Source organism: Numida meleagris, chromosome 17 (genome assembly GCF_002078875.1).
Source record: "Numida meleagris isolate 19003 breed g44 Domestic line chromosome 17, NumMel1.0, whole genome shotgun sequence".
NCBI lineage: Eukaryota > Metazoa > Chordata > Aves > Galliformes > Numididae > Numida > Numida meleagris.
This window is the reverse complement of record NC_034425.1, coordinates 8233366-8257768: the sequence shown is the minus strand read 5'-3', so window position 1 is coordinate 8257768 and position 24403 is coordinate 8233366. Positions and strand designations below refer to the sequence as shown.

Genomic DNA, 24403 nt, shown 5'->3' with positions numbered 1-24403 from the left:
CTTCTTACAAAAGATTCTTGTTTCTAGATTAAAAAACATTTGAGGATATTTACTACTCTGATTCCATTTTGACAGTAAATTAGGGCAAAACTCACTGCATTTTATAACTGGGCCTTCTTATGACTCTCCCATAGGAAAAGTGGGTCTGGAAAGTGGGTTATTGTTTCCCCTGTATCCTCTTAGCTGTCTTAAAGGATGATACAAATTGACTTCTCGTTCTTCTTTTGCTAGGGTGGTGAAATCCAGGACTGCACCTACTTGGACACTGAAGGCGTCTACAGCGAGTCGGAGCTCTTCCCTGATGACGACGCAATGACTCTAGCACAGCAGGAGGTTCACCATGAATCTGACATGGACAGTGCTATTGAGAGTGCCCAGAACTCAGAGGCCTCCGACGTGTGTCGGAGTGAGGAGAAGGATGGCATGCTTGATGTCCTCTTTCTGCCGGGTGACAAGTGAGTGGTGGCTTTGCCCCATGGCAGCACTCTTTTCTGAGGCGTATGTAAAAAGGCCAAGGAGGAAGGAGCTCTTATTTGGCTGATCCCTGCTTGGGGAGGCTGAGGATGCCTGAAGGATTTAGAAACTTAATTTAAAACAGAAGGGAGGTAGATGTCTAAGCCACTTAGAGGACCTGGACAGTCTCGGCCCTGGCTTCTGGCATGTTCTGTGGACTTATGTTTTGTGTGTTGAGGTGAAAATTCTGGGTTGTCCCTTTCCAGAAAGGATCACTTTATTGGCTTCTCCCAAAACTTGGAACCTTCTGTGTTCCTGTGCCCTTTGTATGCTGGAGTTTAAAATACTTTCCACAGAGCAGCGTGATAGGGGGAATATTGCTTTAGCTTTTTGTATGTCTAATTATCAGAAGATATGAGCACTGCTGATTTGCTTTGCAGCTCCATGTACCAAGTCAATTCTGTGCGTTTCTAATTTTATGTGACCATTAGTGTGCAGCAGTAATTTGTGTTTAACACAGGGTGTCCTGGCATGTGTGTCTATAACTATAGTTTGCTGTTAACACAGGAGTGTCTCAGTAATCCTAACTTGACTCTTTACAGGTGTGTACCTGGAGAATGCTGGTAAAAGCTGAGTTGCAGGGGAAGGGACCCAATCTGATTTAATCCTGCTTTGCTGTGTTAATGCAGTAGAGCAGGACAGAGCTCAGCTGGGCCTGCTTTGTAAGCTTCTGCACTTTCTTCCTTACTTTTGGCTTGTCATCTTGGTTTGCACCTCTTGGGTTTTCCTCACTTGTCTTCTCTTCTGGTCACTTCAGGTGCTCTCTGTGCAGCCTCATTCCTGCTCTCCTGAGTTTCTCAGCTAGCTGAGATCTGGCCTTCTCCCACTTGCCCTGGCAGTTTCAGACACTTTATCAAGCTAATTCCAGTTTTTTGTCAGTTCTTCATCAAACTTACCTTGAGACTGCTGGTTCTTCTAAACACCTGCACCTATCCTCAGAGCGATAAACTTTAGCTATATTACTTTTGAAATAAGTATCTTTCCTTCAAACTGTGTAATTCAGGCTCATATGTATGGGGATGGGATGTTGTGCATTCTGCCCCCTCCATCAAGGGGCCTTGGGAACTCCTGAAAGTTATGTGGCTACTAAAATCTTGCTTTATCCTGTGAGGTTGTCGCAGATAAGGTTATACGTCACTCATAAGAGAGAAGGAGCAAAACTTAAATGACTTAGGATTTCTGATGGCAAAGTCACAAATGAACAAAGAACGGGGTCAGACAAAACTGTTAAGGAGACTTTCCTATTGAGTCATGAGGATTAGAATGGACCTGCTGGCTAACAATTTATGTCTGAAAGATTATATATACAATTCGTCCTTTATATCACTCAAATCATATAGCAAGATAGCAAGCTATTAGCAGATAAAAAAAAGTCTCTCAGTCTTGCAGGAAGTAAAGTTTTAGGAGGCTGGCTACTAGTCACTGGATATCTGTTGCGGGTAAAGAATCTCTCATCCTTGAGGAGTAAGCCTGACAGGCAGCCCTGCTCCAGGGGCAGATCCTGTTGTGCAGCCTGCTGCTGTGCAAGGAGGGTCTAGCCTATTTGTTTATGAGCAAGGTGACTGACTACTGGTTATGGCTGCGTACCAGCCGTGGTTGGTTGGTGCATGGTATCTCCCCCAAATCCACCTGGAGCCTGGCTCAGCTACCGCAGCCAGTCACATCCATCAGGGCTGCCACTGTGCCCGGCTCTGCTGAGCTGTGTACCTATGTCTGCTACCGCTCTCAGGTCGTAGGGCTGTTCCCTGCCTTTTGGCACGATGTTAGGTACTTAGTGGTCATAAAGCAGCCTTCTCTTTTGGTCCATATTTCCTTTGAAAGACACGTTTTGTCATGATGGAAGGAAGGGCTGGGATCCAGCCTCAGATTACATCTGTGGTTTTAGTGACTCTCATTCCCCAGCTCATCTGGCACGTGGTGAGCTGAAGTTTGGTTCTGGCCACACAAAAGAGAGTGGCTGGAGCTCATGGGTTGTGGGAGAGGGCTTATGGGGGTTACTGGGAAACTGGTTAAGGAATACAGCAACTGCCTCGGTCTTGTACACATCGCTGTCACTAGCTTGTGCATTTTGGAGATGTTTGCATAATTCCTGCCTTCAGCCTAAGTCCTATAAGCAAAAGTCTTCACCGCTACATGGAAGGAATGGCTGAGGGTTGCTGAGTTGTGCTATTTGAAGTGCAGTGGTTGGCACTGATCCAAACCCATCTCACAGGTCGCTTGTTTGTAGATTCTCAGTGCATACCAGATGTGTGTGTCATTTGAATTTGTAGCCCATTTAAAAACTGAAGTGAGAGGACAAGCTGAAAAGGTGCAGGATTCCATGTGAGGTGAGGTGCTATCAAAGATGGCCTTCCAGATGTTTTGACCTCTTGTTTCAGGGCAAGTCCTCACAACCCTTCTGCAGCATCTGACCTCTCCACTTATTCCACCGCCTCTCTGATCAGTAATGAAGAGCAGTTTGAAGACTATGGGGAAGGAGATGATGTGGATTTTACTCCCAGTAGCCCCTGTCCTGATGATGAGACCAGAACCAACGCCTACTCTGACCTTGGCTCATCTGTATCTTCCAGGTTGCTCCTTATTCATTAACAAACATTTTTTCAATTTTTTTTATTCTCCATTTGAGCATGGGTGACCATACCAGAATTTCCAGTGGTTATGTAGACTTGCCTTAAAAGGAAAACGTTATCAGTTCACTTTCTGCCCTCCAGTTAACAGACTACACTTGATAATCAGAGCTGCAGCAAATACCTTTGTTTCTGATAGTTACTGTTGGGTTCTTCTGAAAAAAAAAAACACAAAAAACTGTGCTTTTCTGCATGTAGAGTTTTCTTTCTATTGCAGGCAGGAGGTATCACAGTTAAGGGTTAGTATTGGAAGTTACTTGCTGCAAGTCAGAAACCAGCTTAGTGCTATGATCTAGCCCTGGTGCAGTGGAGACATCTGCAAGAGAGCTGTTTCTTGTTAGTGTTCTACTACTGCGAATCCTTCATATTATCCTGTAAGATGAAGTTCCACATGCAGACAGGTTGATTTGAAACAAGACTTAAAAAGACTTAAAAATCCTTCCCCAAGCAAGGGAATGGGTGAACAGAGTTGGCGAAGAACCAAGCATGAAGACCCTCTAGGATTTGTCTGCTTGAATCAAAAACATATGAAGATCTTGTGCTTCATTGCTGACACAGAACGAGCTCACTCCATCCCACTGTTCCACATGCAACCCCTGCATGCTACCCTCTGTTTCAAGGACTTCTGCAATCCAACCTCACCACCTTGGTCATGCATGCAGAGCCAGCACCCCTCTCTGCTGCACTTTCATGGTGATGACTTGCATCCTTCATCCCTCAGGTTTACGCAGTCCTTTCCATTCACATTTCTGAGGCTCTATGCATTTTGTGTCATGATTGCTCTCTTTTAATTTGAGTTTATTTTCCCTTTATCATGCCAAGAACTACTGTTATCTCCTCTTATATCTATGTCCACTTCTCCCTTCTCCCTTTGTGTCACTTCTTCCTGACCAACCGCTGTTTTTCATCTTCCTGCCTTTCTCTTGGATAAAGGACTCTTCAGGTTGCATGCCAGACAGGGGGAAGATGGGCAGGATGAGAGAGGGGATATTGCTGAGGTGAACATGCTAATGTAGCAGCTTTTGCTATGTGCATCGCATGAACTCTGTGCGTCTTGTGCTATTCTTCACATTGCCCAAACTGATTCTCTCCACTGATGCCCAGAATGTGTTCTCTGTAGAGCCTCAGCTCAGGCAGGTAGACTTATCCTTAAACTAGTATTTCTCATCATTACCTCTGAGGTAAATAAGCTGTGGTGAGAGGTGGCTCCCCAGGTCCCTCATCTGTGACTCTGACATACAGTCAGGAGGAAAACCTGTTGTGAGTTGGTTACTATAGCCAGTAATATCTCTCCTTTCCTGCAAACAGTGCTGGCCAAACACCCCGAAAAATGAGGCATGTTTATAACAGCGAGTTACTGGATGTTTACTGCTCACAGTGCTGCAAAAAGATAAATCTACTCAACGATTTGGAAGCCAGGCTGAAAAACTTGAAAGCAAACAGGTAAGGAGCCTACTGCACTGCTTCTAGCAATGCTCCCTTGAAATAGAACCTAGTTAGTGGCAGGGAGAGAGGAAGAAAGAGTGCTTTCCTTTCTTGTATCCCGTTCTCTCTTACATGTTTTCTTGTTCTTACAAAACAGTAAGAAATTCAGACCTTGACATCTAGCCTCAACTTAAGCGCAGCTCCTCATTAAGTAATAAGTGTTTTTCTGACTTGAGTTTATTAAAGCTGTCTACACCTTAAATACATAAACTAATGGGCTGTTGGGTCTCAGAGTGAGAGTGATACGTCTGGGATTTTTCCTCAGGAAAAGCGGGGTCTGCTGTGCCTCTTAGTGCAGACCTGCAGTTACTTACCTGTTACTCCAGGTGGGAAGGGGTGATGTGGCAGACTGTTAGCTAATGTGCATAACCTTTCATACACCTCTCACAAAGCTATTGGTCAACAGAGGTACTTCATTCCTGTGCGTGTTTTTGTTCTTTTCTTTTTTTCCTCCTAAAGGGAACTTGAAAACCATGATGAATCGTAGGGCAGAAGTGACTTCTGGGGTTCCTTATAATTTCAGCTGTCCTTACATTTCTATCCCAACCAATTCTGAGCTGTGCTGAGCGCATAGAACTACCATCAGTTACAGTTTTTGAAGGAGATCATTTGATGGGCTTCTAGCTCCCCCTAGAAACTAAATGTAAATCCTGCTTGTCTGCATAGTCTGTGGCACAGTGCACTGCTTCTTCTCTTAACACAGTAGCATAGTACTTGATCTGAACAGTGTTCTTGCACTAGCAAGGAGTCTGCCAAATCCCAGACCATGCCTGGCTAGATCTTTAGTAGCTTTATGAGCAAAGTTGTATATACCTGGCTGGAAGAGAGTGGTGCTCTGATACAGCTGTGTGCCTGAGTGTGCCCAGAGACATGGCGTCTTGTCAAGAGAGGCAGCTAGATATTTGCCTCTCCCAAATGCATTTACGTGGTTATAATCTTCTTGACTGGAATGCAGTCCCTCCTTTGGGTAATAACCAGTCTCTCTCTGTAAAAGGAAGCTGTAAAAATGGGAAGCATCTCAGTCCCTGTGCTGAACTGGGAAGTATTATGGTGAAGGATAAGCTATCTGTTTATAAACAACAATCTGAAACTTAGGAATCCCAAATAAATGTCCATCACTAACTCAATGTCCCTTTGTGATATTTCTAACGTTAACTTCATTCTGATTTACACTGACAAATCTCTGCTAAATATAACAGTACTTGCAAATTGACTTATTAACGCTCACAGTAACTTGTGGCTCCACTCATCTTCATGTTGTTAGTAACTGCAGTTCTTGATTAAGTTGCTTGAGGATATTGTTCACAGAATCTTTTTTTAACTCTGCAAAAAATGTCAATATTATGTTTCTTTGTGCAATTTGGTTAGAGATTAATCTGAGATTGAAATCAGTAGTGATCAAACAAATGTTTAATTCCTGTATCATTACTTCTGTATCCTTGTAGCCCTAACAGGAAAATATCAAGCACAGCTTTTGGAAGGTAAGCATCCTAAACTTTTTTTCTGAATACTTGTAGAATCAACTTTAACAATTCCATAACTAGCAGTGGAGGGAGAGAGGAGGAATAAGTTTAAGAAAACAAAAACGTGCAGGGCAGGTTTTCTAGGAAAGAGGCTTGTAGTGAAATTGCAGAATGTAGAAGTCACTGCTAGTTCTGGAGTAGGCCCCTGGACTGTGAAGAGCTCTATTAAGAACACTGATGGTTTCTTCCTTTAAATTGCTGTTCTGTCAGTCCAGCTATTGCTTCTGTCCCCCCTTGTAGTGTAGACCTTTGCATTGTTGTTGCTAAAACACAAACGATAGGAAGAGCATGTTTTGAGAAGGACGTAAGGAATTGTGGTCTGTCTTTGGCTGAATAAACCAGCTCTGGACTGGGAGGAGCTCTAAGTTTCAGGAAATGCTACAGATAATCTGAACTACATGTATCATGATGTTGTTCTATATTGGGAACTGAGATTGTGATTTCTTTTGTTTCTCTTTATAAAGAAGCTCTTATCGTATGACATTTTCTAGATTAGCCATACCAACCAGTATACAGTGGCAACCTTTTAGCTTCTAAAAAAGCAAATACACCTTGATATGTAGTGTGAATAAACCTAAATAGGTTTAAAACCATGCTAATGCTGGCGATGGATTCTATCAAAAGCAATAGAGAGCTTGCACCCTGGAACTAATGCCGTTGGTAGTGCTCAGTATGACTTTGTTTAGTTACCTTTAAGCCTTTTGTAAGGCTTGTGCTTAAGCAGTTGTAACTGTCACTGAGAATATTGAACATCCGGTGCTAAAAACTGTACAGAGTGCAAAACCAGGCTTCAAGGCAGCACCTAGACTCTTTCTTCTCTCCTCATCAAGTAAAATAATTATCCTTGTGATCTTTCAGGCAGCTCTTTCATAACAGCAACTTCAGTAGTAGTAATGGCAGCACTGAAGACTTATTCAGATACAGCATTGACTCTTGTGAAAATGATCTCTCTGAAAAGGTGAGAAGCTGTATGCATTGCAATTAAATGTACCTAACCAAATCCTGCTCGAGACATGCATCAACTGATGAAGCTGTCTTGCTCACAGTTATTGATCTGAAGTAGTTCATTCAATTTGTCCAAGATATTCCATTAATATTAAAACTTTGCTTCACAAAAATGCGAGAACTGTGAAAGTACAGGTCTAGAGTCATTGTTATTGTACTTCTTTACTGTGTCGCTGCATTGATTACCTTCAAGCTTAATTTTGCCACCATCTTAGCAGGGAAATATGTTTTCTTCAAAGAGGCTACCATAACAAAATGCTCATTACAAACAGTGAAGGGATGTGTGAAGAAGGATTCAGACTCTCAGTTCTTCTTTTCCATTTCCTTTTCCAGGTAACATACTTAGAAAAAAAGGTTACAGAATTGGAAAACGATAACCTGACTAATGGTGACCTAAAGAGCAAACTGAAACAAGAGAACACGCAGCTAGTTCACAGGTAATGAATCATGGACGAGTTCTTTTTGTGTCACAGCAGAGCTAGAACAAAGTTGAGGGCAAAGAACATCTCTGTGAAATGTGACCAAGTTTTCTGCCTTAGAACTGACAGAACAAAGCAAGATAAGGCTTCATGTGAGAAGTCCAAGTGGAATAGGACTGCCTTACTAAACTTTCAGCAAGCAGATAACTTCTAAGCAAATTTCTTAGTACTGTCACTGTACTAAGAACTTAGAATTTTTGTTATAAAAGGGGTTACCATGTTTGGTGTGTTGTTTTTTTTTTTAATGCACATAGAGTGGAAGTCTGGTTATTGCTTCAGTCTTCTTGAGACTGCGAATGAGGGAACGGACTGGTACTGCTAAACTCTGCATGTGTTGGGAAGATTGAATACTAAGAGAGCTTCTGGGAGAGGTTAAGTGTTGAGAGAGATACAGAAGTAGAATGGAATAAAGGAGTGAGAAGGAAAGCAGGCAATGAAGTTGCATGGATTTTTTTATTTTAAAAACGTATGAAACTGTTACTAAACCAAGACGTGGCTTCCTTAGAGTTCATGAGCTAGAAGAGCTGTTGAAAGACCAAGAGACATCAGCAGAACAGACCCTGGAAGAAGAGATAAAGAGACATCGAGAAGCTTATAGCAAGTACGAGAAAGAGAAAGGCACCGAGATCGAACTGCTAAATACAAGGTAACAAACATCTTGATGCCACCCAGGACAATGTACAAACATTTGTTCTCTTCCTCTGCATGTAAATGTAGGCTGTTCACACCCAGACAGTGCACAGATGGTTACAGGTTTGTAGTTCCACAGAGTAGCTGTACAGTTGCATATCTAATGCCCAAAAGCATGGAGGATGTTTTACATTAATGCTTTAATCCACATGGCCCATGAGACAGCTTAGCTGGTTACTTGGCCTGGATTCAAGGAGAGAATCTTGGCAAGCTGTACCAGGCACTTGTCTCTGTATTCATTTCTTCATACTTGATTTTTTTAGATGCCAATTGTGATTGAATATAAGAATCTGAGGGTCAGTGTAGTGTTCTTGGCCTTAAAAACAAACAAAAAAGCACACAACAGTGATAAAAATGCCAAGATTAGGCAGGGTTTCACTGAATAATCTATCTAGAAAGTGCAAGTGAAATGGCTTTTTAGAGCATACTGTTTTACTTGCCTGCATTGAAGAGACTTTTTCTGTAAGGCTTCTGTTATTGACACAGGGTTCAGCAACTGGAAGAAGAAAATGGTGAGCTGAAAAGCACTGTCATGCGACTGAAATCACAAATGGAGAGATCAGATGAGGTAACAAAAATCCTGAGTGTTGATCCTGTCTTTGATGTCAAGTGCAATTTGACAGCAGCTTGATTTGTGTAAAGGCAAACTCATTCAGTGGATGGCCCAGGTTTTCTAACTGGCATTCCCTAAACAAGAATGTTGTTAGAATTAGAGCCTTGGTCACCTTTAGTATCAGGGGTGCTCTGAGACGCATGACAGTTTATCTAGACGTAACAATGATACATATGTGTCTGTAGACTTGTGTTGAAAAACTGAGGATAGCCCGTGCACTTGCAAACGAGCTGTAAAGTACACCATTTATTCCAGGAAAGGCAACGCTTGTCAGATAGGTTGGAGGACACTAGTCTGCGACTGAAGGATGAGATCGATTTGAACAAGAGACTGATGGACAAACTGCGGCAGAACAGACTGGAATCTAACAAAGACAGGGAAGCCACACAGGAGGTAGGTATGAGGAAGGTTGTAAGACCAGGCAGTTGCATCTTATCTGCATGAAAGCTCATCTGAAAGTGTAGGCATACAGGATGAACACTGAAAATACAACATCTGGTGAATATATTACAGGATTGTGCATCCCTGATAGGGATACCCACAGAGCATTGAGTGTTGCAAGAATACCTAATAAATGATGGTCTCAAAGGGTTTACAACTCTTTGAGAACTTGAAGCCTTGAATGTATGCTATAAGATTTGCTTTACAAAGCTTGCAAAGAGAATTATGCCTCTCAGACACCAAACTTGAACATCAAAGCTTCTTCCACCTCCAAAGCGGTTTAGGTGACTTTCCCTTCCACAGAAGGAAAGAGGCTCTGCTGTATGAGTGTCTGTCCTTTGTCAGAGTGCAAAGGTGCAGCACAGAGATGGCTGCTGCCAGGGAGGGCTGGTTATGCAGAGGCGAGAGAGACATGTCTTCCTTGCGTATCTGCAGCTTATTGAGGACTTACGGAAGGAACTGGAGTACTTGCAGCTCTACAAGCTGGAATGCGAGCGTCCTGGACGTGGGAGAAGTTCCTCATCCAGTGTGAGTGAATTCAATGCCAAAACCAGAGAGGTGGAAATGGAGCATGAAATAAAACGGCTGAAGCAGGTGAGCAGGGAAGGGCCTCGCAGTCTGTGGGTGAGTCCAAATGAACTGTGCAGGACTGCTCAGAAAAATTCCTATAGCTGCATGTGCCAGTATGCTGTCTCAAGCTTTCTGTATCCCCACTCACTTCCACTTTAACTTAAGATGTGCATTACGTTTGTCTAGGACTTACTCATAAGTTGTAACTTGTGTACCTAAGAAACACCTGCAGTTCAGGTGGGGATGACTCACTGTAGAGTTGTTTGCTGACTTGTGGCCTTACTGTATTTCATCCACACTGGAATAAAAAAAGTTAGCTAATGAATCCGTGTAGAAAGAACTTAAAAGCAGTTTTTTCATCCTTAAACAGGAGAATCAGAAACTTCGTGACCAAAATGATGATCTTAATGGACAGATTCTTAGTCTGAGTCTCTATGAAGCTAAAAATCTCTTTGCAGCACAAACAAAAGCCCAGTCGCTGGCTGCTGAGATTGACTCTGCATCAAGAGATGAGGTAATATGCTTTCTTCATCAAGTACTACATCCAAAAATCTAGATTTTTCAATGTAATTAACTGTCAAGGTTGATTTAACTGAAGCTGAAAAATGAACAAGAAAAAAAATCTGCTTTGCTAGGAGTTCAAGAATATTAGAAAATCAATTTAAGTTTAACAGTGGTTCTGGGCGTTCCTTTTAACATAACTTTCCCACTTTTGTCTCAAAACTGGAAATAGAATCTCAGTGAACTATTTTACAGTGGATTTATTTTAACATCTATCTTGCAGGGTATTGTGGTATTATGGCATTAATTTCATATAGAAATTGCTGTAGCTAGTTAATTAAATTTTTACTTTCTGTTCTGGGTTTAGTTCTAAGTTACTTCAGTAAGAAGCTTTCACTTAAATCTAAATTTGCCCTGTAGCAGAGCTGAATTCTTGCAGAAGGTAGGCAACGTGCAAGTGATAATCTGGTAGTGCTTTGAAAGATATTGTAGGGAACTATTTGCATGTGGCTGAATCAAGCTGGTACAACTTCCTTTAAGCTGCAGGATAGATCATGAGATCAGGCCACCAGGTACATGAAAGTTCCCAGGGACAAAGACAAGTTACGGATGAAAGTGTTATAAAGGAATTGCTTACTTCTATGCCTTGCTTCTTCTGGACAGAACTTTCCTTCATCTTCCTTAAAAGAAGTCTTGAGACAAACTGTTTTATTCAGGTTGGACCTGAATGGCTCTGTTAGCCCCTGGGCAGGCTCTTGAAGTAAATTAAGTACTTGAATTTCTTGCTGCACCAGGGCTCTGTGAAGAAAGGCTGTTTAATTGTTGAACTCTACTTGAATTAAAGCAAATTGGGTTTTTGCTATCGTTGAGACAGATCTTTACTTTTCCTTTGGAATTTCATGTCTCTGGCTCATGCAGAGAATACCCAGCACCACCCTCTAAAGGAGCAGTGTGCCTTGCATCTGTCACCCAGGCTTAGTAAACCTCACAGACCAGCATAAATTTTTCTCATTGTTCTCTTTTTCCTGTATAATGAAGGTAAGAGGCTGCAGGTTGAGGGCGGGACTTCTCTGAAGGCTTATGGAAGTAGACACCCACATCACATTAGCTTTAGGAGGATCTGGGGCTTTGATGCTCCTGGGCAGCTTTGGCATTTGACTTTAGACATACTGGTTATACAAAGCAATGTGTTTTCATCTTTGGAAGGATTAAAGGGTTTTTCACAGCTCAAAGGTCTAGTGGTCTAGTACATTTTGAATGTAGAATATAGAACATTCCATAGATTTTTTTTTTCTTGAGTATATATGGCTAGGATGTTCATTCTCTTTTTATTTTTTTAAAGAGAGCTTGCATATGATACAGAGGGAACCTCTATTGTTCCCAGTACATAACACTATAATCCAGGTTCTGTTCAGCAGTCTTGCATGCAAAAACTACTGAAATCTAAAGAATTTTGATGAAATTGAGCACTGTGGAGTTCTTGCACTGAGATGAGGAAGCTCATTCATGGTGTGGGTGCAGGGTGGATTGCTGTGTTAGATGTGGAATTTCTATTTCAGATAACCTGACAAATGATTCCTGGTGGTGACCACTTACCACCTTCCTAAATAATAAAGGTCTTTAACATGCAGATCCTTTCTAACACAGATAAAGGGAGGAGGCTGGGGTAGAATACTGCATGAGGTAATTGGTGATCTTGGCAGGTGCTTGTCTCTTGCCTCAGTCTGAATTCATGCTGTTTTGTAAATTGTTCTGCAAGAGTAACTTTGAAATGTTGTGTTTCAGCTCATGGAAGCCCTTAAAGAACAGGAAGAGATCAGTTACAGACTGCGACAGTATATGGACAAGATCATTCTGGCAATCCTAGATCACAACCCATCTATCTTGGAAATAAAGAATTGAAGAGAATACGAAAAAGAGAAGCAGCAACTGCCTGATATTTCTGCACATGCCACTGGATCTAAACAACACTCTGATACTGTAAATTAATCTATAAATATATATATACACTACATGTGAGTGTGGGTGCGCGGGTGTGTTTATATGACATTTGGTACACTGTTATTTGTCATTGAATTGGCTTGGTTAGACTTCCATGCACTTTCAATACCTGTGTCAAGATAGATACTGTATATTAATGTAATAACAATATAACTGGATTATGCTGTTTTAGATACTGGACAAAATGACTCTACCTCTAGTTGTAAAGGTGGAAGAAAGACAATGGAAACACATGGATGTGACCCTAAGTCTAGGAGCAAGATTTGTTCTTTCGTTCTTCCAGGAATTTGGGTACCACAAAGCAATCACTATACCCAGGTTCAGTTCCTAACTGGTGCTGACTGTGTAATTTCCTATTCAATTGAGCTTTATTACTTAAACAACATCCAGGGAAAGAAACTTTGTGGAAAATGAAAGACACAAAGTAAAAGGAAAGAAGTGGAAGACACTGCTGCATTGTCACTATCTGTAAAAACCATCCACCTGTTTGCCACTGTCAGCACGAAGTGCTTTCTATAGAAGATCACTCTGCTTTGGGATGCTTTGAGCCAGCCCATTCTTTAGTGTGTGTGTGTGCACATGTGCATATTTTATGCCAGGGTTCCTGTAGCATTGAGGCTAAAAGTTCTTCAACTCTATTCCCCTATTTTCAGGGGTTCATCATAGAATGGCATGGGTTGGAAGGGACTTTAAAGCTTATACAGATCCAGCCACTTGCTGTAGGCAGGATTGCTACCTACTAGATCAGGCTGCCTAGGGCCCCATCCAGCCTGGCCTTGAATGCCTCCAGGGATGGGGCATCTGCTGCTTCTCAAGGCAGGCCTGTTCTCCTGCCTCACCACCCTCTGAGTTAAGAATTTCCTCTTAACAGCTAATTTAAATCTCCCTCTCCTCTTCTTAAAACCATTCCCTCTTGTCCTGTTACTATCAGACCGTGTAAAAATGGATCTCCTTGTTTATAAGCTCCTTTTAAATACTGAAAGGCTGAAGTGAGGTGAACCTTCTCTTCTCCAGGCTGTGCAAGCCCAGCTCCCTTAGCATTTCTTCCCAGGAGAAAGGTGCTTCAGCCCTCTTATCTTCGTGGCCTTCTCTGGACCTGCTCTAACAGTGCCACATCTTGTGCTGGTCACTATATGCCAGGTGGGGCCTCAAGGGCAGAACAGAGGGGAACAATCACCTCTCTCACCTTGCTGGCCACCCCTCTTTGGATGTGGCCCAGATCACAGCTGTACAGTTGGCCTTCTGCTGCTGGCCCATGTCCAGCTTTTCACCCATCAGGACCCCCACGTTCTTCTCCACAGGGCTGCTGTCAATGAGTTCTTCTCTCAGTCCATGCTCATGTCTGGGATTGCTCTGACCAAGGTGCAGCTCCTTGTGCTCGGCCTTGGTGAACCTCATTTGGTTCATGTGAGCCCACTTCTTGGGCCTGTCCTTCTTGAGTCCTTTCCTTCTACAGTGTGGGTGGCACATGGGCCATTCAAATGAATTCTGCAATCCTGTATCTTCTTAATTTTAAATATTTCACAGAAGGAGCATATTACAGTTCTTAAAAAAATAAATAAAATTATGAGTTAAGTTGCTTTCCTACCACCAGACACTGCATTCCTTAGAGGGTGATATTTTGTGGGCCAGCTGTGGGAAGGGGCACCTAGATCCTAACACGGTGATGGGGGAAGTCTCACGTGAAGTGGCTTTTACTTATAGGGCAGCGAAAAACAGAAGAGCTTGGTCTTGCATAAGTTGCCAATCCAGACTGAGTACACACACGCTTATCTGAAGCTCTGAATAGGGAATACATCGTGATTTATCTGAGCAGTTATGGGAGTGCTTAACTTTAAATGCATACTGTGACTGCTCATAGAAGTCAGTGGGACAGAACATAAAGCTTTAAAGTTGAGCACGTGCTTAATTGCTGCCTTAAGTAGAGATGGACTTCAGCATGTGCCTGTGTTTTTCTATGCTGGATCTGTGTACTGTAGGGCTAGGACTTTTTTTAATTAATAATGTAGCTTATATAAAAGAAGCTTATGGAATTGGCTGATAATTGAATGCTTAACCAATTTTTATTCCATGCTTTTTTTTTTTTAAAGCAAAAATTTCACACTTCAAAATTCCTTTTGATTGATGCCAACTGGCAGAGAGAAATGGGCCCCAGTAATCTGGCTCTTCCCTATGCCCAGAGCTGTTTCCTCTATTGAATACACTCCCCGGGAGAATGTTACAGTAGCAGTGACTGTGCTTTTCTGTGTATTTCTTGCTGTTGGCAGCCTTGCCTCTAGTATTCTCTTGATGTATCTTGGTGTGTATATGTGATACATTTTTCCTGAATTTGAATACATATATGTATTCAGTTATGGGTGTAAATATATATATATATTTTTCTGCGGTTTTTGTGCTCTTGCCTTCAGTGACATGTTACTGGAGTGTTGGAAAGGGAAGTGGGAAAGGTACTGAAATGAGGCTTTCTTGAAGGCAAGAAAATAAAAGCAGTTTGTTTCTATGTATCTGCAGTAGGCAGGTGTAAAGTAACTGGAAAGCCAGAGGAACCAGAGGAATAATCAAGGGATCCAGCATCCCAGAAGCAAAGAAGTCAGTAGGACTTCAGTGCACTGGGAGAAATGTTATAGTCTTGATCAAGCAGTAATGTCTTAGGGCTGGATTCCTGAGGCTACAAGGTCATCTGAAGGAAGGGATTTAAAGAATGTCCCTTTACCAGCTGGGAGTGGTGTAAAATGTTCTGTGCTAAATTGCAGCAGCTTCTGTTTGTGGAGAAACAGGTGGATCACCGTGGATACCCCCACAATACACCCTGTTCCCACCACTGCTGCTTCTGGATGTACCACGCAGCAGGTAGGAGAGAAACGGTTGAACCAGCTTGGTGCTACCTACAGATACCTGCCAAGAGGACTCTTCACCTGCGATTCAGTGATGATGTCTCCATTTGCGTGGTGCTGTTAGTGAATTGTGCCAAGGACTTTGCTCTTCTTGTAGGCCACAGAGAACTGTTTCAAGTCGTCGGGTGGCTGTTGCTAACCTCCTGGGCCCTGCAGGGCTGGGTGAGCCAGCAGCCCTGCTACTGGGGCTTACTGCTTGGTAAGTTACACTTCTGTCCTGCTCTCCTGCTCTGGATTTATGTGTAAGTGAAGCTGTTGCAGGTCAGACTGGTGACTGAATGTTTTTCCCCTGAATATTTTGAAGTAAACTGGACTCAACTTTAAAATTTGAATCATCTGAAACCCATTCTTGTTAGGGTAGAACATCAGCAAATGTTGAGGACTAGGACTAGTTTGCAGAAAACTATGCTGAGCACTTGGGAAGCAATGTGCATAGCTTACTTCACTGAACCTGCAGAGCAGAAGGACACGAGCGGAAGAAATGAATGTCCAAGATTCTGTGCAGGTAAATACGTGTAAAAAGTTAATGGTTACTGATAGTGATTAACCACTGAGTTCTGGCTGAAATCCTGGAAATGGCACATTAGCCAAGAGTGTACAGCAGCGAGTTTTCTAAAGATTTGCAGGACTTCTTGTTTAGCTCTGCACCTAGCTGCTTTAGAATTTGAAAGATGTTCATTCCTTGCTCTGCAGTGTTTGCATTTGAAGAGTTTTCTTACCACCGTGTTGGTGGTGTTTGTAGCTTTGTTGTACCACATAAAGAAGTTACAATTCTGCACCTGCGGGGCTGCTGGCATGGTACTGCTTTCAGTTAGTCCTCACATACATACCCAGATACTTTCTGTGTTTTACAAGTGATGTGAGCTGGAGGTGGGAGATCCATTTCTTTGGCAGATATGCTTTCCTATACAGTATCCACCTCTTAAAATAATTAGTTGGCAATTGCATTTTTAAGCTGAGTCTGATAATAGCTCCCCAGTAACTACAGGCACTGGACCAAACCTTGGAGAACCCTTCTATCCTACAAAATCAGTCATCATATTTTATGACATAAAGGTAACTTGGTAGTAAGGGAGATCATCTTTGGTGGGGCACTGGAACAGCAGGAAGAGTAATCAGATACCTCCAGAGAGTGCATATTTCGATTGAGGGTCAGACAGGCATTTTGGCAGAAGAGTGAGGAGATGTGGGAGACAGGAAAGCATTGGTTTCACTGTCCATTCTCTGATGAATTTCTTATTTCTTCACCATGGGCTTCCTTTGTGCTCACAGGCCATCTTGGGAAGTACAGTCTGCCTCTGCCGTTGTTACACGTGGTGGAACAATGTCTTGGCTTTCCTAGGTAGATAACTTGGAACAGAAATATGGTATAATCTCATTCTAGCAATACTCAAGTGCAGTAAACATGCTTGTGTTAAAATCATGCTTCTCATTTAACTCTCAGGGATGCAAAAGCAATCCAAGGTACTATCTCTTGATCTGCTCCTTAGCTCTTCATACTGTAGATTCTGAAAAGCTAAGCTATATCCTGATCAAACTAATTGCAAACCACTGCAGGTATTTTTGTGTGGTGGAAAAAAGAAAATGAGTTGCTCCTGGCTAGAAGCAGTCCTTCTCCAGGCTAATCACACACACAAGCTACTGTGGAAAAATACCTCTTTCAAAAGTTGCACTTAAAGAGTTCCTGAAATACAGGCTTTCAAGATTTGCTGATACTGGCTGCTTCACTCCAAATACCAGCCTTCAGCTTCTGCTTTCAGAGCGTGGTGCTGATTCAAAACTACACTGTCATCAGCAGAGCATTTTTCATCTTTGTTAGTAACTTGTTATAAAGACTCAAGCTGTTTGCCATGATTTGAAGTGCGACAGTGACAAACTGTAACCATCCAATCTTATTTCTCAAGGAGTCTTCAATATGTAGATTTGTAGCAAGTCTCAAAAAAATCCATACACTTCTGCTGCCAAAACTTTCCTTTTATGGTCTTGGGAGAAATTCAGATGTTTCTCAGCCAGCTCTGTAGGCAGTTAAATGCAGTGTTATTGATTAACGGGTGTATCAGCAAACATTTTGCTGTCTGACTGCAGCAAGGCTCTGTTCAGCTCTCCAGAAGGGTTCTTGGCTTACTGTATTTAGACTGCCTAATCCGTGTAGTAATTGAATGTTTGGAAGGTGTATGTAAACCTAGATCGTGGCCTGCAGCTGTCGCTGTTCAGCAGTCTCTGGGCCGTAGTGCTAATGGCATACGATGAGTCTAAGAACTAGAATTTACAAGTAAGTACTTCTTTCCTTCTTTAGTGGCAGTGAATATACAGTTTTTTTTCTTAAATACTGCATGGTGTGGTCCGTGGGATGTTTTCCAAGGAAGGAAGGAAGCAGCAGCTGATCTAACACTTGCCAGATCAGTGGCTTGGCTTATGTTGATTTCAGTGAAAACCAACTCAAACTTGAACTAAGCAGTAACTGCATTGGTTCTGGCATAAGCAGGAATATTCATATTCTTGTTAGGTCATTTTTTACTCAAGGAGCATATTCAAGAAAGCATGACTGCTTATATAGCCAGCAGCTGATTTTAAAGGAAAGGAGCTGTTCAGCAGCTGCTGGCAAGTTGTTCCTTGGCAGCACCTTGGGATTGTTTTCTCAGTATTTCTCAATCCAAAATATTGATCCCAGGGCAGTTTGCTGTTGAAGCGTGTAGCATGTGTGAGTTTCTTCTCATTCACTGAAGCTTTGCACATACGTTGGTTGGAATCCTATGATCCTTGCAAGGGTTCTGTTGTGCACAGCGGGAGGCTTCACTGGGGCTTCTGTGGTTATTCTCTGTTTTAGGAGAGAGTGTTGGTTCAGCTGAGCACTACAAACAAAATCTTTCAGTAATTTAACCAAAGGCTTGTGTGTCTAGCACACAATAAGGCGGAACTTGAGCTGTGGATTATATTTATTAGGGTTTTTTATTGTATAGTGTCTAGAAGAGGTGTGAAATCCCCATTGAGTAGCTTGTTGTCCTTTTAAAAAGATATAGAGAAAAATTCTCACCTACTGCCTCTCATGCTTTGTTTTCCATAACCACTAAAGAAAGAGGAAAGAGAGAAGGGAGGAGTTCTGTTATGCTTGGGGAAAAAAATTAAAAAAAAAAAATGGAAAAGGAAGAATTGATGCCTCCCACAAAGGAGCCTCACTTGGCTGCCTTCAGCACTGATAAATGTTTCATGTGCTTTTTTCCACCTGAGATCTCATTTGTGGTCATTCAGTCTTCTGTCTCAAAATACAGCCGTTGCTGGTTGAACACTGAAGGACAAAGTTGAAGTTTGCTGAGGGTTAAAATACGGGCGAGCCCTTTGCACGGACTAGCTCAGTTATCCATGATTTGTGCACATCAGTGGCGATCTGTCTGGGAGGGGACTTTGTGCTCAGTTACTGCTCTCAGAAGAGGCTTTTTCAGACTGGCTGTGATCTCTTGAGGGTGGGCTTAGTTCCTGTGCTCCTTGGGCAGCTTGCACCCCCTCGATGTGACAGGTTGTCTGGGGAGCAAAGGACTGTCCCCTTATTTGCAGGGGAGGGTGAAGCAAATTGTTCCTGCTCCCACTGTGTTTCCAGCATGCCAGGGAGCAGCCAGTGCTGAGGCTCGGAGGGAAGTACCACCTCCATCTCACTCTGAATGAGACTGAAGTCCATCCCGGTGAGGCAGCACTGGGGCATCCCTATGAGCTTTAGCTCGGTTCCCTATAGCTATCCAATGGCACGCTGTAATTGTGCACTCTGTTTGCAAGGCACAAACCTACTGGCTTACCTAGCAAGCATAACTCACAGATCATGGCAGCAGCCCATCCAGACGGAAGCAGCAGCAGGTCGGGGCACTGCAGAGCTGCCAGTGTTACATTGCCTTCCTTATGCATTTTTCTTTTTCTTTTTTTCCTTTGGTTTGTTGGCTTCAGTCTTGAAATTTTGTTTGACTGTGAGAGTAGTACATATTGAAGCATACAATGAGGGAGAGAATATTTTTAACTTAAACTTTAGTCTAGTGAAGAAAACATTAATAAACATGGACTTATTTGGTATATTTTGGCTACTTACCCCTAGAATCTGTGTTTGTTTCTTATGTAGGTGTTGTTAGTGGTGCAACTGTGACATTTGAGCTGTCAGCTTTCACATCACCGCTCTCAGCAGAGTGAAATTCACCCTGGCCAGCCTCTGCAAAGCCCACAGTGCCCTGGCCAAGGGCAGGGAAGTGATTGCTCTGGTAGACACGCGTTCGATACACAGTAAGTAATGGATGCAGAAGGGCTGCAGTTACTCCTCCACCCACACAGCTGGAGCAGTGATCTTGTTACACGACCCAACATCAGCTCCATTTTATTTAATGCTTTATCCTTAGCTAAATGATTCTGGCTTTGGAGAAAGGAAATTGGAAGGGGGAGAATTTTGTATCATGTGAACACTTCAGCGTGCTACAGGACAGTAAATGTTGCACTTACAGTATGTTTAAATACTGTGATATTCTGAGAATTACTGTAAAATCAATTGTGGGAGCCGTTTGTTTTGCTTTGTTGCACAGATTGTACTTACCTTTTTTGCATGGTTATACATTTTAGTATTTGTGCCTTTTACTTCTCTGTTGTGAGAATGCATTGTATTTTCACATTTCATCTGCTGTTTTGGGTACTTTTTATAAATGCTTTTTTTTTTTTTCATTTGATCTTCATCTCAGATTTTCATGTAATGTAAATGTCTGTATATATGAAATAGATCAGATTTGTATTCATGTGCCTGAGATGTAAAAAATACTCATTTTATACAGGTTTTTTTAGAAGCACTAGGTCATGTTCTAAATTACTTAGCAAATGAAATTTAATATAATTAGCAGTTCTTTGTCTTGTTTTAGAAATGTGGTGTCAAGTGGCTGGTCTCTTTTGTATGGCAGTATCACACACACTCCCTGGATCTGTTCTTCTGGTGTCACTATGAGGCCAATCCTGTCTGCTTGTTAGTTTCGGTGAATTTGAACCAATAAAGCAGCCAGCTGTACGTTAAGGTCCTGCCTCCACGACTGCAGTTTTTATTCATGTTAGAGATGATTTGCTCCCGTCTGTACTTGAAATGGGCCTGAGACAAAAACACATTGCCCATTTGAGGTTTATTTCAGTTCTGGGGTTGTTTTTGTGGAAGTGATTTACTTTGACTATTGAAATTAAAAAGGAAAGAGCAGTGCCAGTCTATAGATCCTCCTCCTTAGGGTAAAGTGCTTTGGATTTCTGCTTCTCTTCCCTTCCTGCCTCCTGTGGCAGCTTTTCCTAAGGAGGGACCCTGGATCTGCACAGCTGAAAGTGCGTGTGGAGAGCGTGAAGCTAACAGGGACAGGATTTGTTACCCAGGTGGCTAACTATCCCTTACCCTCCTCTTGCAGATGTGAGAGATGGAGAGTCTTGCTTTTCACGTGTAGCCGCTGCAGAATAAACTTCTCGTGGGGTTTGTAGCCCAGCACTCCCCTGCAGCATCTGCCAAGCAGAAGAGAGAACAGGTGAGACTGGGCCTGCAGGGCTGCCCAGCGCCATGCTTTCATTGCAGTGCTGAGCCCCTCGCCTGCTCAGGTGCTTGAGTTGTTCCCTCTCGGGGCTCACAGAGCACAGCTGAGCAGTGCCTCCCATCAGCCCGCAGGCGTGGTGAGATCATTATTGTAGTGAGGGGTACGAAAGATAGTAGCTCCTAAAAGCTCCAAAGCTTCCATCTATGAAATACAATGTTCTCAGCTGAAATTTTTAAACTGAATTTGGCATCCGCTTCTCAGCCCGTGAAGCTGCCTTGAAAACCACCTCCTCGCTTCCTTTTTTACATCAAAGGCGGCTTGGTTTGAAATTGAGCAAAGTCCACTTGCCCCATCGCTATGGAAGAAAGCAGCCAGCAAAAACGGCATACGATTGTTTGTTGTGCAATGTAGAAGCGAAGCGATGGCAGTTCTGCTGCACTGTGCCATGACAATATTTTCTCTGTATTTTCTTGAACTACTTTACGGGGACAATAAAGCTATCTTTGCTCATGGGAATCCTTTCACCTAGCTGCAACGTGGCAGCACGCATAAATAGTTTGCTTCCCCTGCACGACGAGGGGAGGGGGCTGCTGCGAGTCCCTGTGTTTGTGCACGTTCCGTTTGAGGACGGATCGCGGCTCCGTGTTTGCCGGGAGCTCCGCGCGGCGCTGCTCGTGCACGGCTCCTCTCCGCGGCGGCCGCGAGCTCCAGCTGCGAGCTGTTAGCGGGACTGGGGCCAGCGCTGTCACCTGACTGCAATAAGCTAATTGCTGACCGGTGTGCCTAACGAGCGGCCGGCACCTGCGGCGCTGTCGGGGATCCGTGCGAGCCCCGCGGGGCTGCGTGACGCTCCTGAGCTCCGGGAGCACCGCGCTGCTCCGCCGTGCGGGCGGGAGGGGGGACCGGGACCCGGACCCGCCGCAGGACCCCGCCCGTTCTCCCCCGTGGAACGAGGACGGCGCTCCGCTGTCCGCTGGAGCAGCACGCTGAGGTAATTCTTTAACTTTTAACTTTCTCCTTTTCGAGCCGCCGGCCCCGCTGGCCTCTGCTCCGGGTTTTGCTTTAACTGCTGGAGTAAAGAAAAAAGTCGCAGAACGGCTCGGGCTGTGGAAGCGGCAGGCTGAGTTCTGGAAGGTTCGGTGTGGGGCGGCCGCGTGCCCTGTGCCCGTGCCGCCGCTGCTCGGCGCTTCCCCGCGGCTCCTGTTCTCTTCGCGAGAATCCGCCCTACCCCGCTGCGGGCTGAGCTGCGCCCGTGGGAGGGGACACGCAGCCCCTTGGAGCCGCGGGGACAGCGCAGCACAGAGAACTGTGCCGGCAGCGCGGTGCTGAACGTGGAGGCTGTGCTGCGCTCTCTAAGGAAGAGGGGAAAAGGGGGAATTTTCCTTTACAACGCGCTTTGGTCCTCAGCGATCCCGACGCTTTGTGTCACAGCCGGTGTCCGCCAGCAGCTGTTCCCAGCAGTGCGGGCCCCGAATGGGGCAGCCCGCCCGCCCCCGAGCTCTCGGCCTCCCCCTTTCCACGTTCCTCACGGCAGCGAGGTGCTGGATGTTCACACTTGTAACAGCGGGCTTTACAAATGCCCCTGTGTCTGTTCAAGCGCTGCACCGAGGAGACGTGGAGCAGTTCTGCTCCAAAATCTGGATAGCAGCTCCAGCTGATGCGCCGTGCTACTGACCTGCCTCAGTTACACGCTGGTTCCCAAGCAAGGTGTGCTGGGAAAATGCATCAGCTGGTGCTCCGGGGGCAGGTGCACGTCAGCACTGTGTGTCACACAGCCTGGAACGGCTGTAACAAGTGGTGCCATTCTGTGCCGAGAGCTCAGAGCCCCGCATCACTGTGCAAACAGGACTGGGACCTCGGAGCTCCCCGTGGGGGTGGTTACCCTGCTCCTATCTGCTGGGGGAAAACGAGGAGGGAGAGGAGGCCTGAATCCAGACAGAGGTTGAGGAGGGCGGTAATGGAGGAGCTAGATTGCAGGAGCTCTGACTCCTGGAAACTTGGATGGGGGCAAGGAGAGCCTTTGCAGAGAGGAAATCCATCTTGTGCGTGCACCAAGGGAGCACACCGGGCAGTTCTGGCAGCAGGCGCTGACCTCGTGCTGGTGAGGACGTCTCTTGACCCACACGCTGCAGCAGGGGCTCTCCCCACTTGCATAGCTCAGCATCAGTTCTGCTCTTGGAGCTGGCTGCTTTTTGGAGGCAGGAGACGGGCTGGAGGACACAAACAGTACATTGAGCATTGTGCCAGATGCACAGTGAAGATCAACAAGTTGGGTTCACAGTGACTTTAAGATAACTTTGATGATGCGTAAGCACTATGACAGGAGATAGCTCACACCCTTATTCCATCACACTCTGACCTTTGTGCTAACAGACCTGTACAAAGCAAGTGGTTAATACTTTGATACCAAGCACGGACTTCCGAACAGAAAGACAGAAGTGCAGGTAGCGGGGCCGTGGCACCGCACGAGGGCCGAGTTCAGCACCGCCTGCGTTTGCTCTTTCCCAGTGGTCCTGTAACACGGCCTGCCAAAGCACGGCCAGAACGGCTCTTCGGCCGCAGGGCAGGGAGCGGCTCCGTCCGGGCGCGGTGCCGGCTGGGGGTGGCCGGGCCGTTCGCGGGGCGCTGCGGGGCGGGGGCAGCGCGGGGTGCGGGACGAGCCCCGACCGGTCCCGAGTTCCGCAGGGCGCTTCTCGTCCTTTTTTCAACCGCATCCCTCGGGAGGGCGCCGGGCTGTTGGCTTCCCAAGCCGTTGTAGCCGGAAAAACCAAGCCTCGGCGGCAGGCAACTGCTTAGGAATATTTGGTGTCGTCTGTACGTTGTTTTAACACCTGAAGATGAGGCTTGCCCTTAGGAAAGCAGCTGTTCTCCTTTCGGGTGAGCTGCTCACGTGTTGCATTGCTTCGTGCGAGGAGCACATCGCAGAGTGCGCTCTTGTGGGAGAGGCTGTGTGTGCACGGTGGGGTGACGGAACGGGCTGCGCTGCGCGGGGCTGAATGGAGAGAGGCGCTGCGCGAGGTCGGGCTGCAGCGAGCGCGGTTGTGCTGCGGTTTATTCGGGCGCTTTCTTTTCAGGAGCGGTACGCAAACCTGGGGGCGCTGGGTCGCTCTGTGCAGGCCGGCGATAGCTGAAAACTAGAAACCGGAACGAGGAGCTGCAGTGCGAAGCTGAATTACGGCTCAAGGGCGCTTCCTTGCGGTTCCTCCCTCCGGCCCGCGCTGATGCGCTGCGCGCTGACGCTGCCCCGGCTCCAGCCGAGCCTCAGGCAGCAGCCGGAACGCTTGGCAGCGGGGAACCCCGGGGAGGACACGGGAATAACTGCGTAAACCATAAACACGGTACTGCGTTCTGGTGCGACGGTGTAAACGGAAGATGATGGGATAGGAGTAAAACGTGAAAATTCAGGTGGAGGAGCGGGAGACGCTTCCGGACCCGAGCCCGCGGCTGCCGGTGCGGGGAGAGCGGGAGCTGAGCGAGGCGCGGGCCCGGAGATCCCCGGCCGAGAGCCGCTCCCTCCGCGCCGGGCGCGTTCCCGGGGC

At 45.1% G+C, this 24403-nt stretch overlaps 1 protein-coding gene and 1 long non-coding RNA gene across 6 annotated transcripts in view; both read left to right on the top strand.

Annotated features, from left to right (window-relative positions):
- Positions 1-12690, top strand: part of RAB11FIP4 (RAB11 family interacting protein 4) — a 91237-nt gene extending 78547 nt beyond the window's left edge. For 4 of the 5 annotated variants that reach the window (XM_021414671.1, XM_021414675.1, XM_021414673.1 and 1 more), the window contains 12 exons: positions 232-455; positions 2892-3083; positions 4449-4583; positions 6071-6106; positions 7007-7106; positions 7487-7590; positions 8138-8278; positions 8809-8890; positions 9191-9328; positions 9812-9970; positions 10317-10460; positions 12233-12690. In XM_021414671.1, the coding sequence (XP_021270346.1) occupies positions 232-455; positions 2892-3083; positions 4449-4583; positions 6071-6106; positions 7007-7106; positions 7487-7590; positions 8138-8278; positions 8809-8890; positions 9191-9328; positions 9812-9970; positions 10317-10460; positions 12233-12349 (1572 nt within the window). In that variant the 3' untranslated portion in view covers positions 12350-12690. The remainder of the gene's footprint in view (positions 1-231; positions 456-2891; positions 3084-4448; positions 4584-6070; positions 6107-7006; positions 7107-7486; positions 7591-8137; positions 8279-8808; positions 8891-9190; positions 9329-9811; positions 9971-10316; positions 10461-12232) is intronic. The other variant, XM_021414672.1, reaches the window with a different exon arrangement.
- Positions 13426-24403, top strand: part of LOC110407230 — a 20187-nt gene continuing 9209 nt past the window's right edge. The window contains exon 1 of the long non-coding RNA XR_002443814.1: positions 13426-21855. This is a non-coding gene — a long non-coding RNA (uncharacterized LOC110407230). The remainder of the gene's footprint in view (positions 21856-24403) is intronic.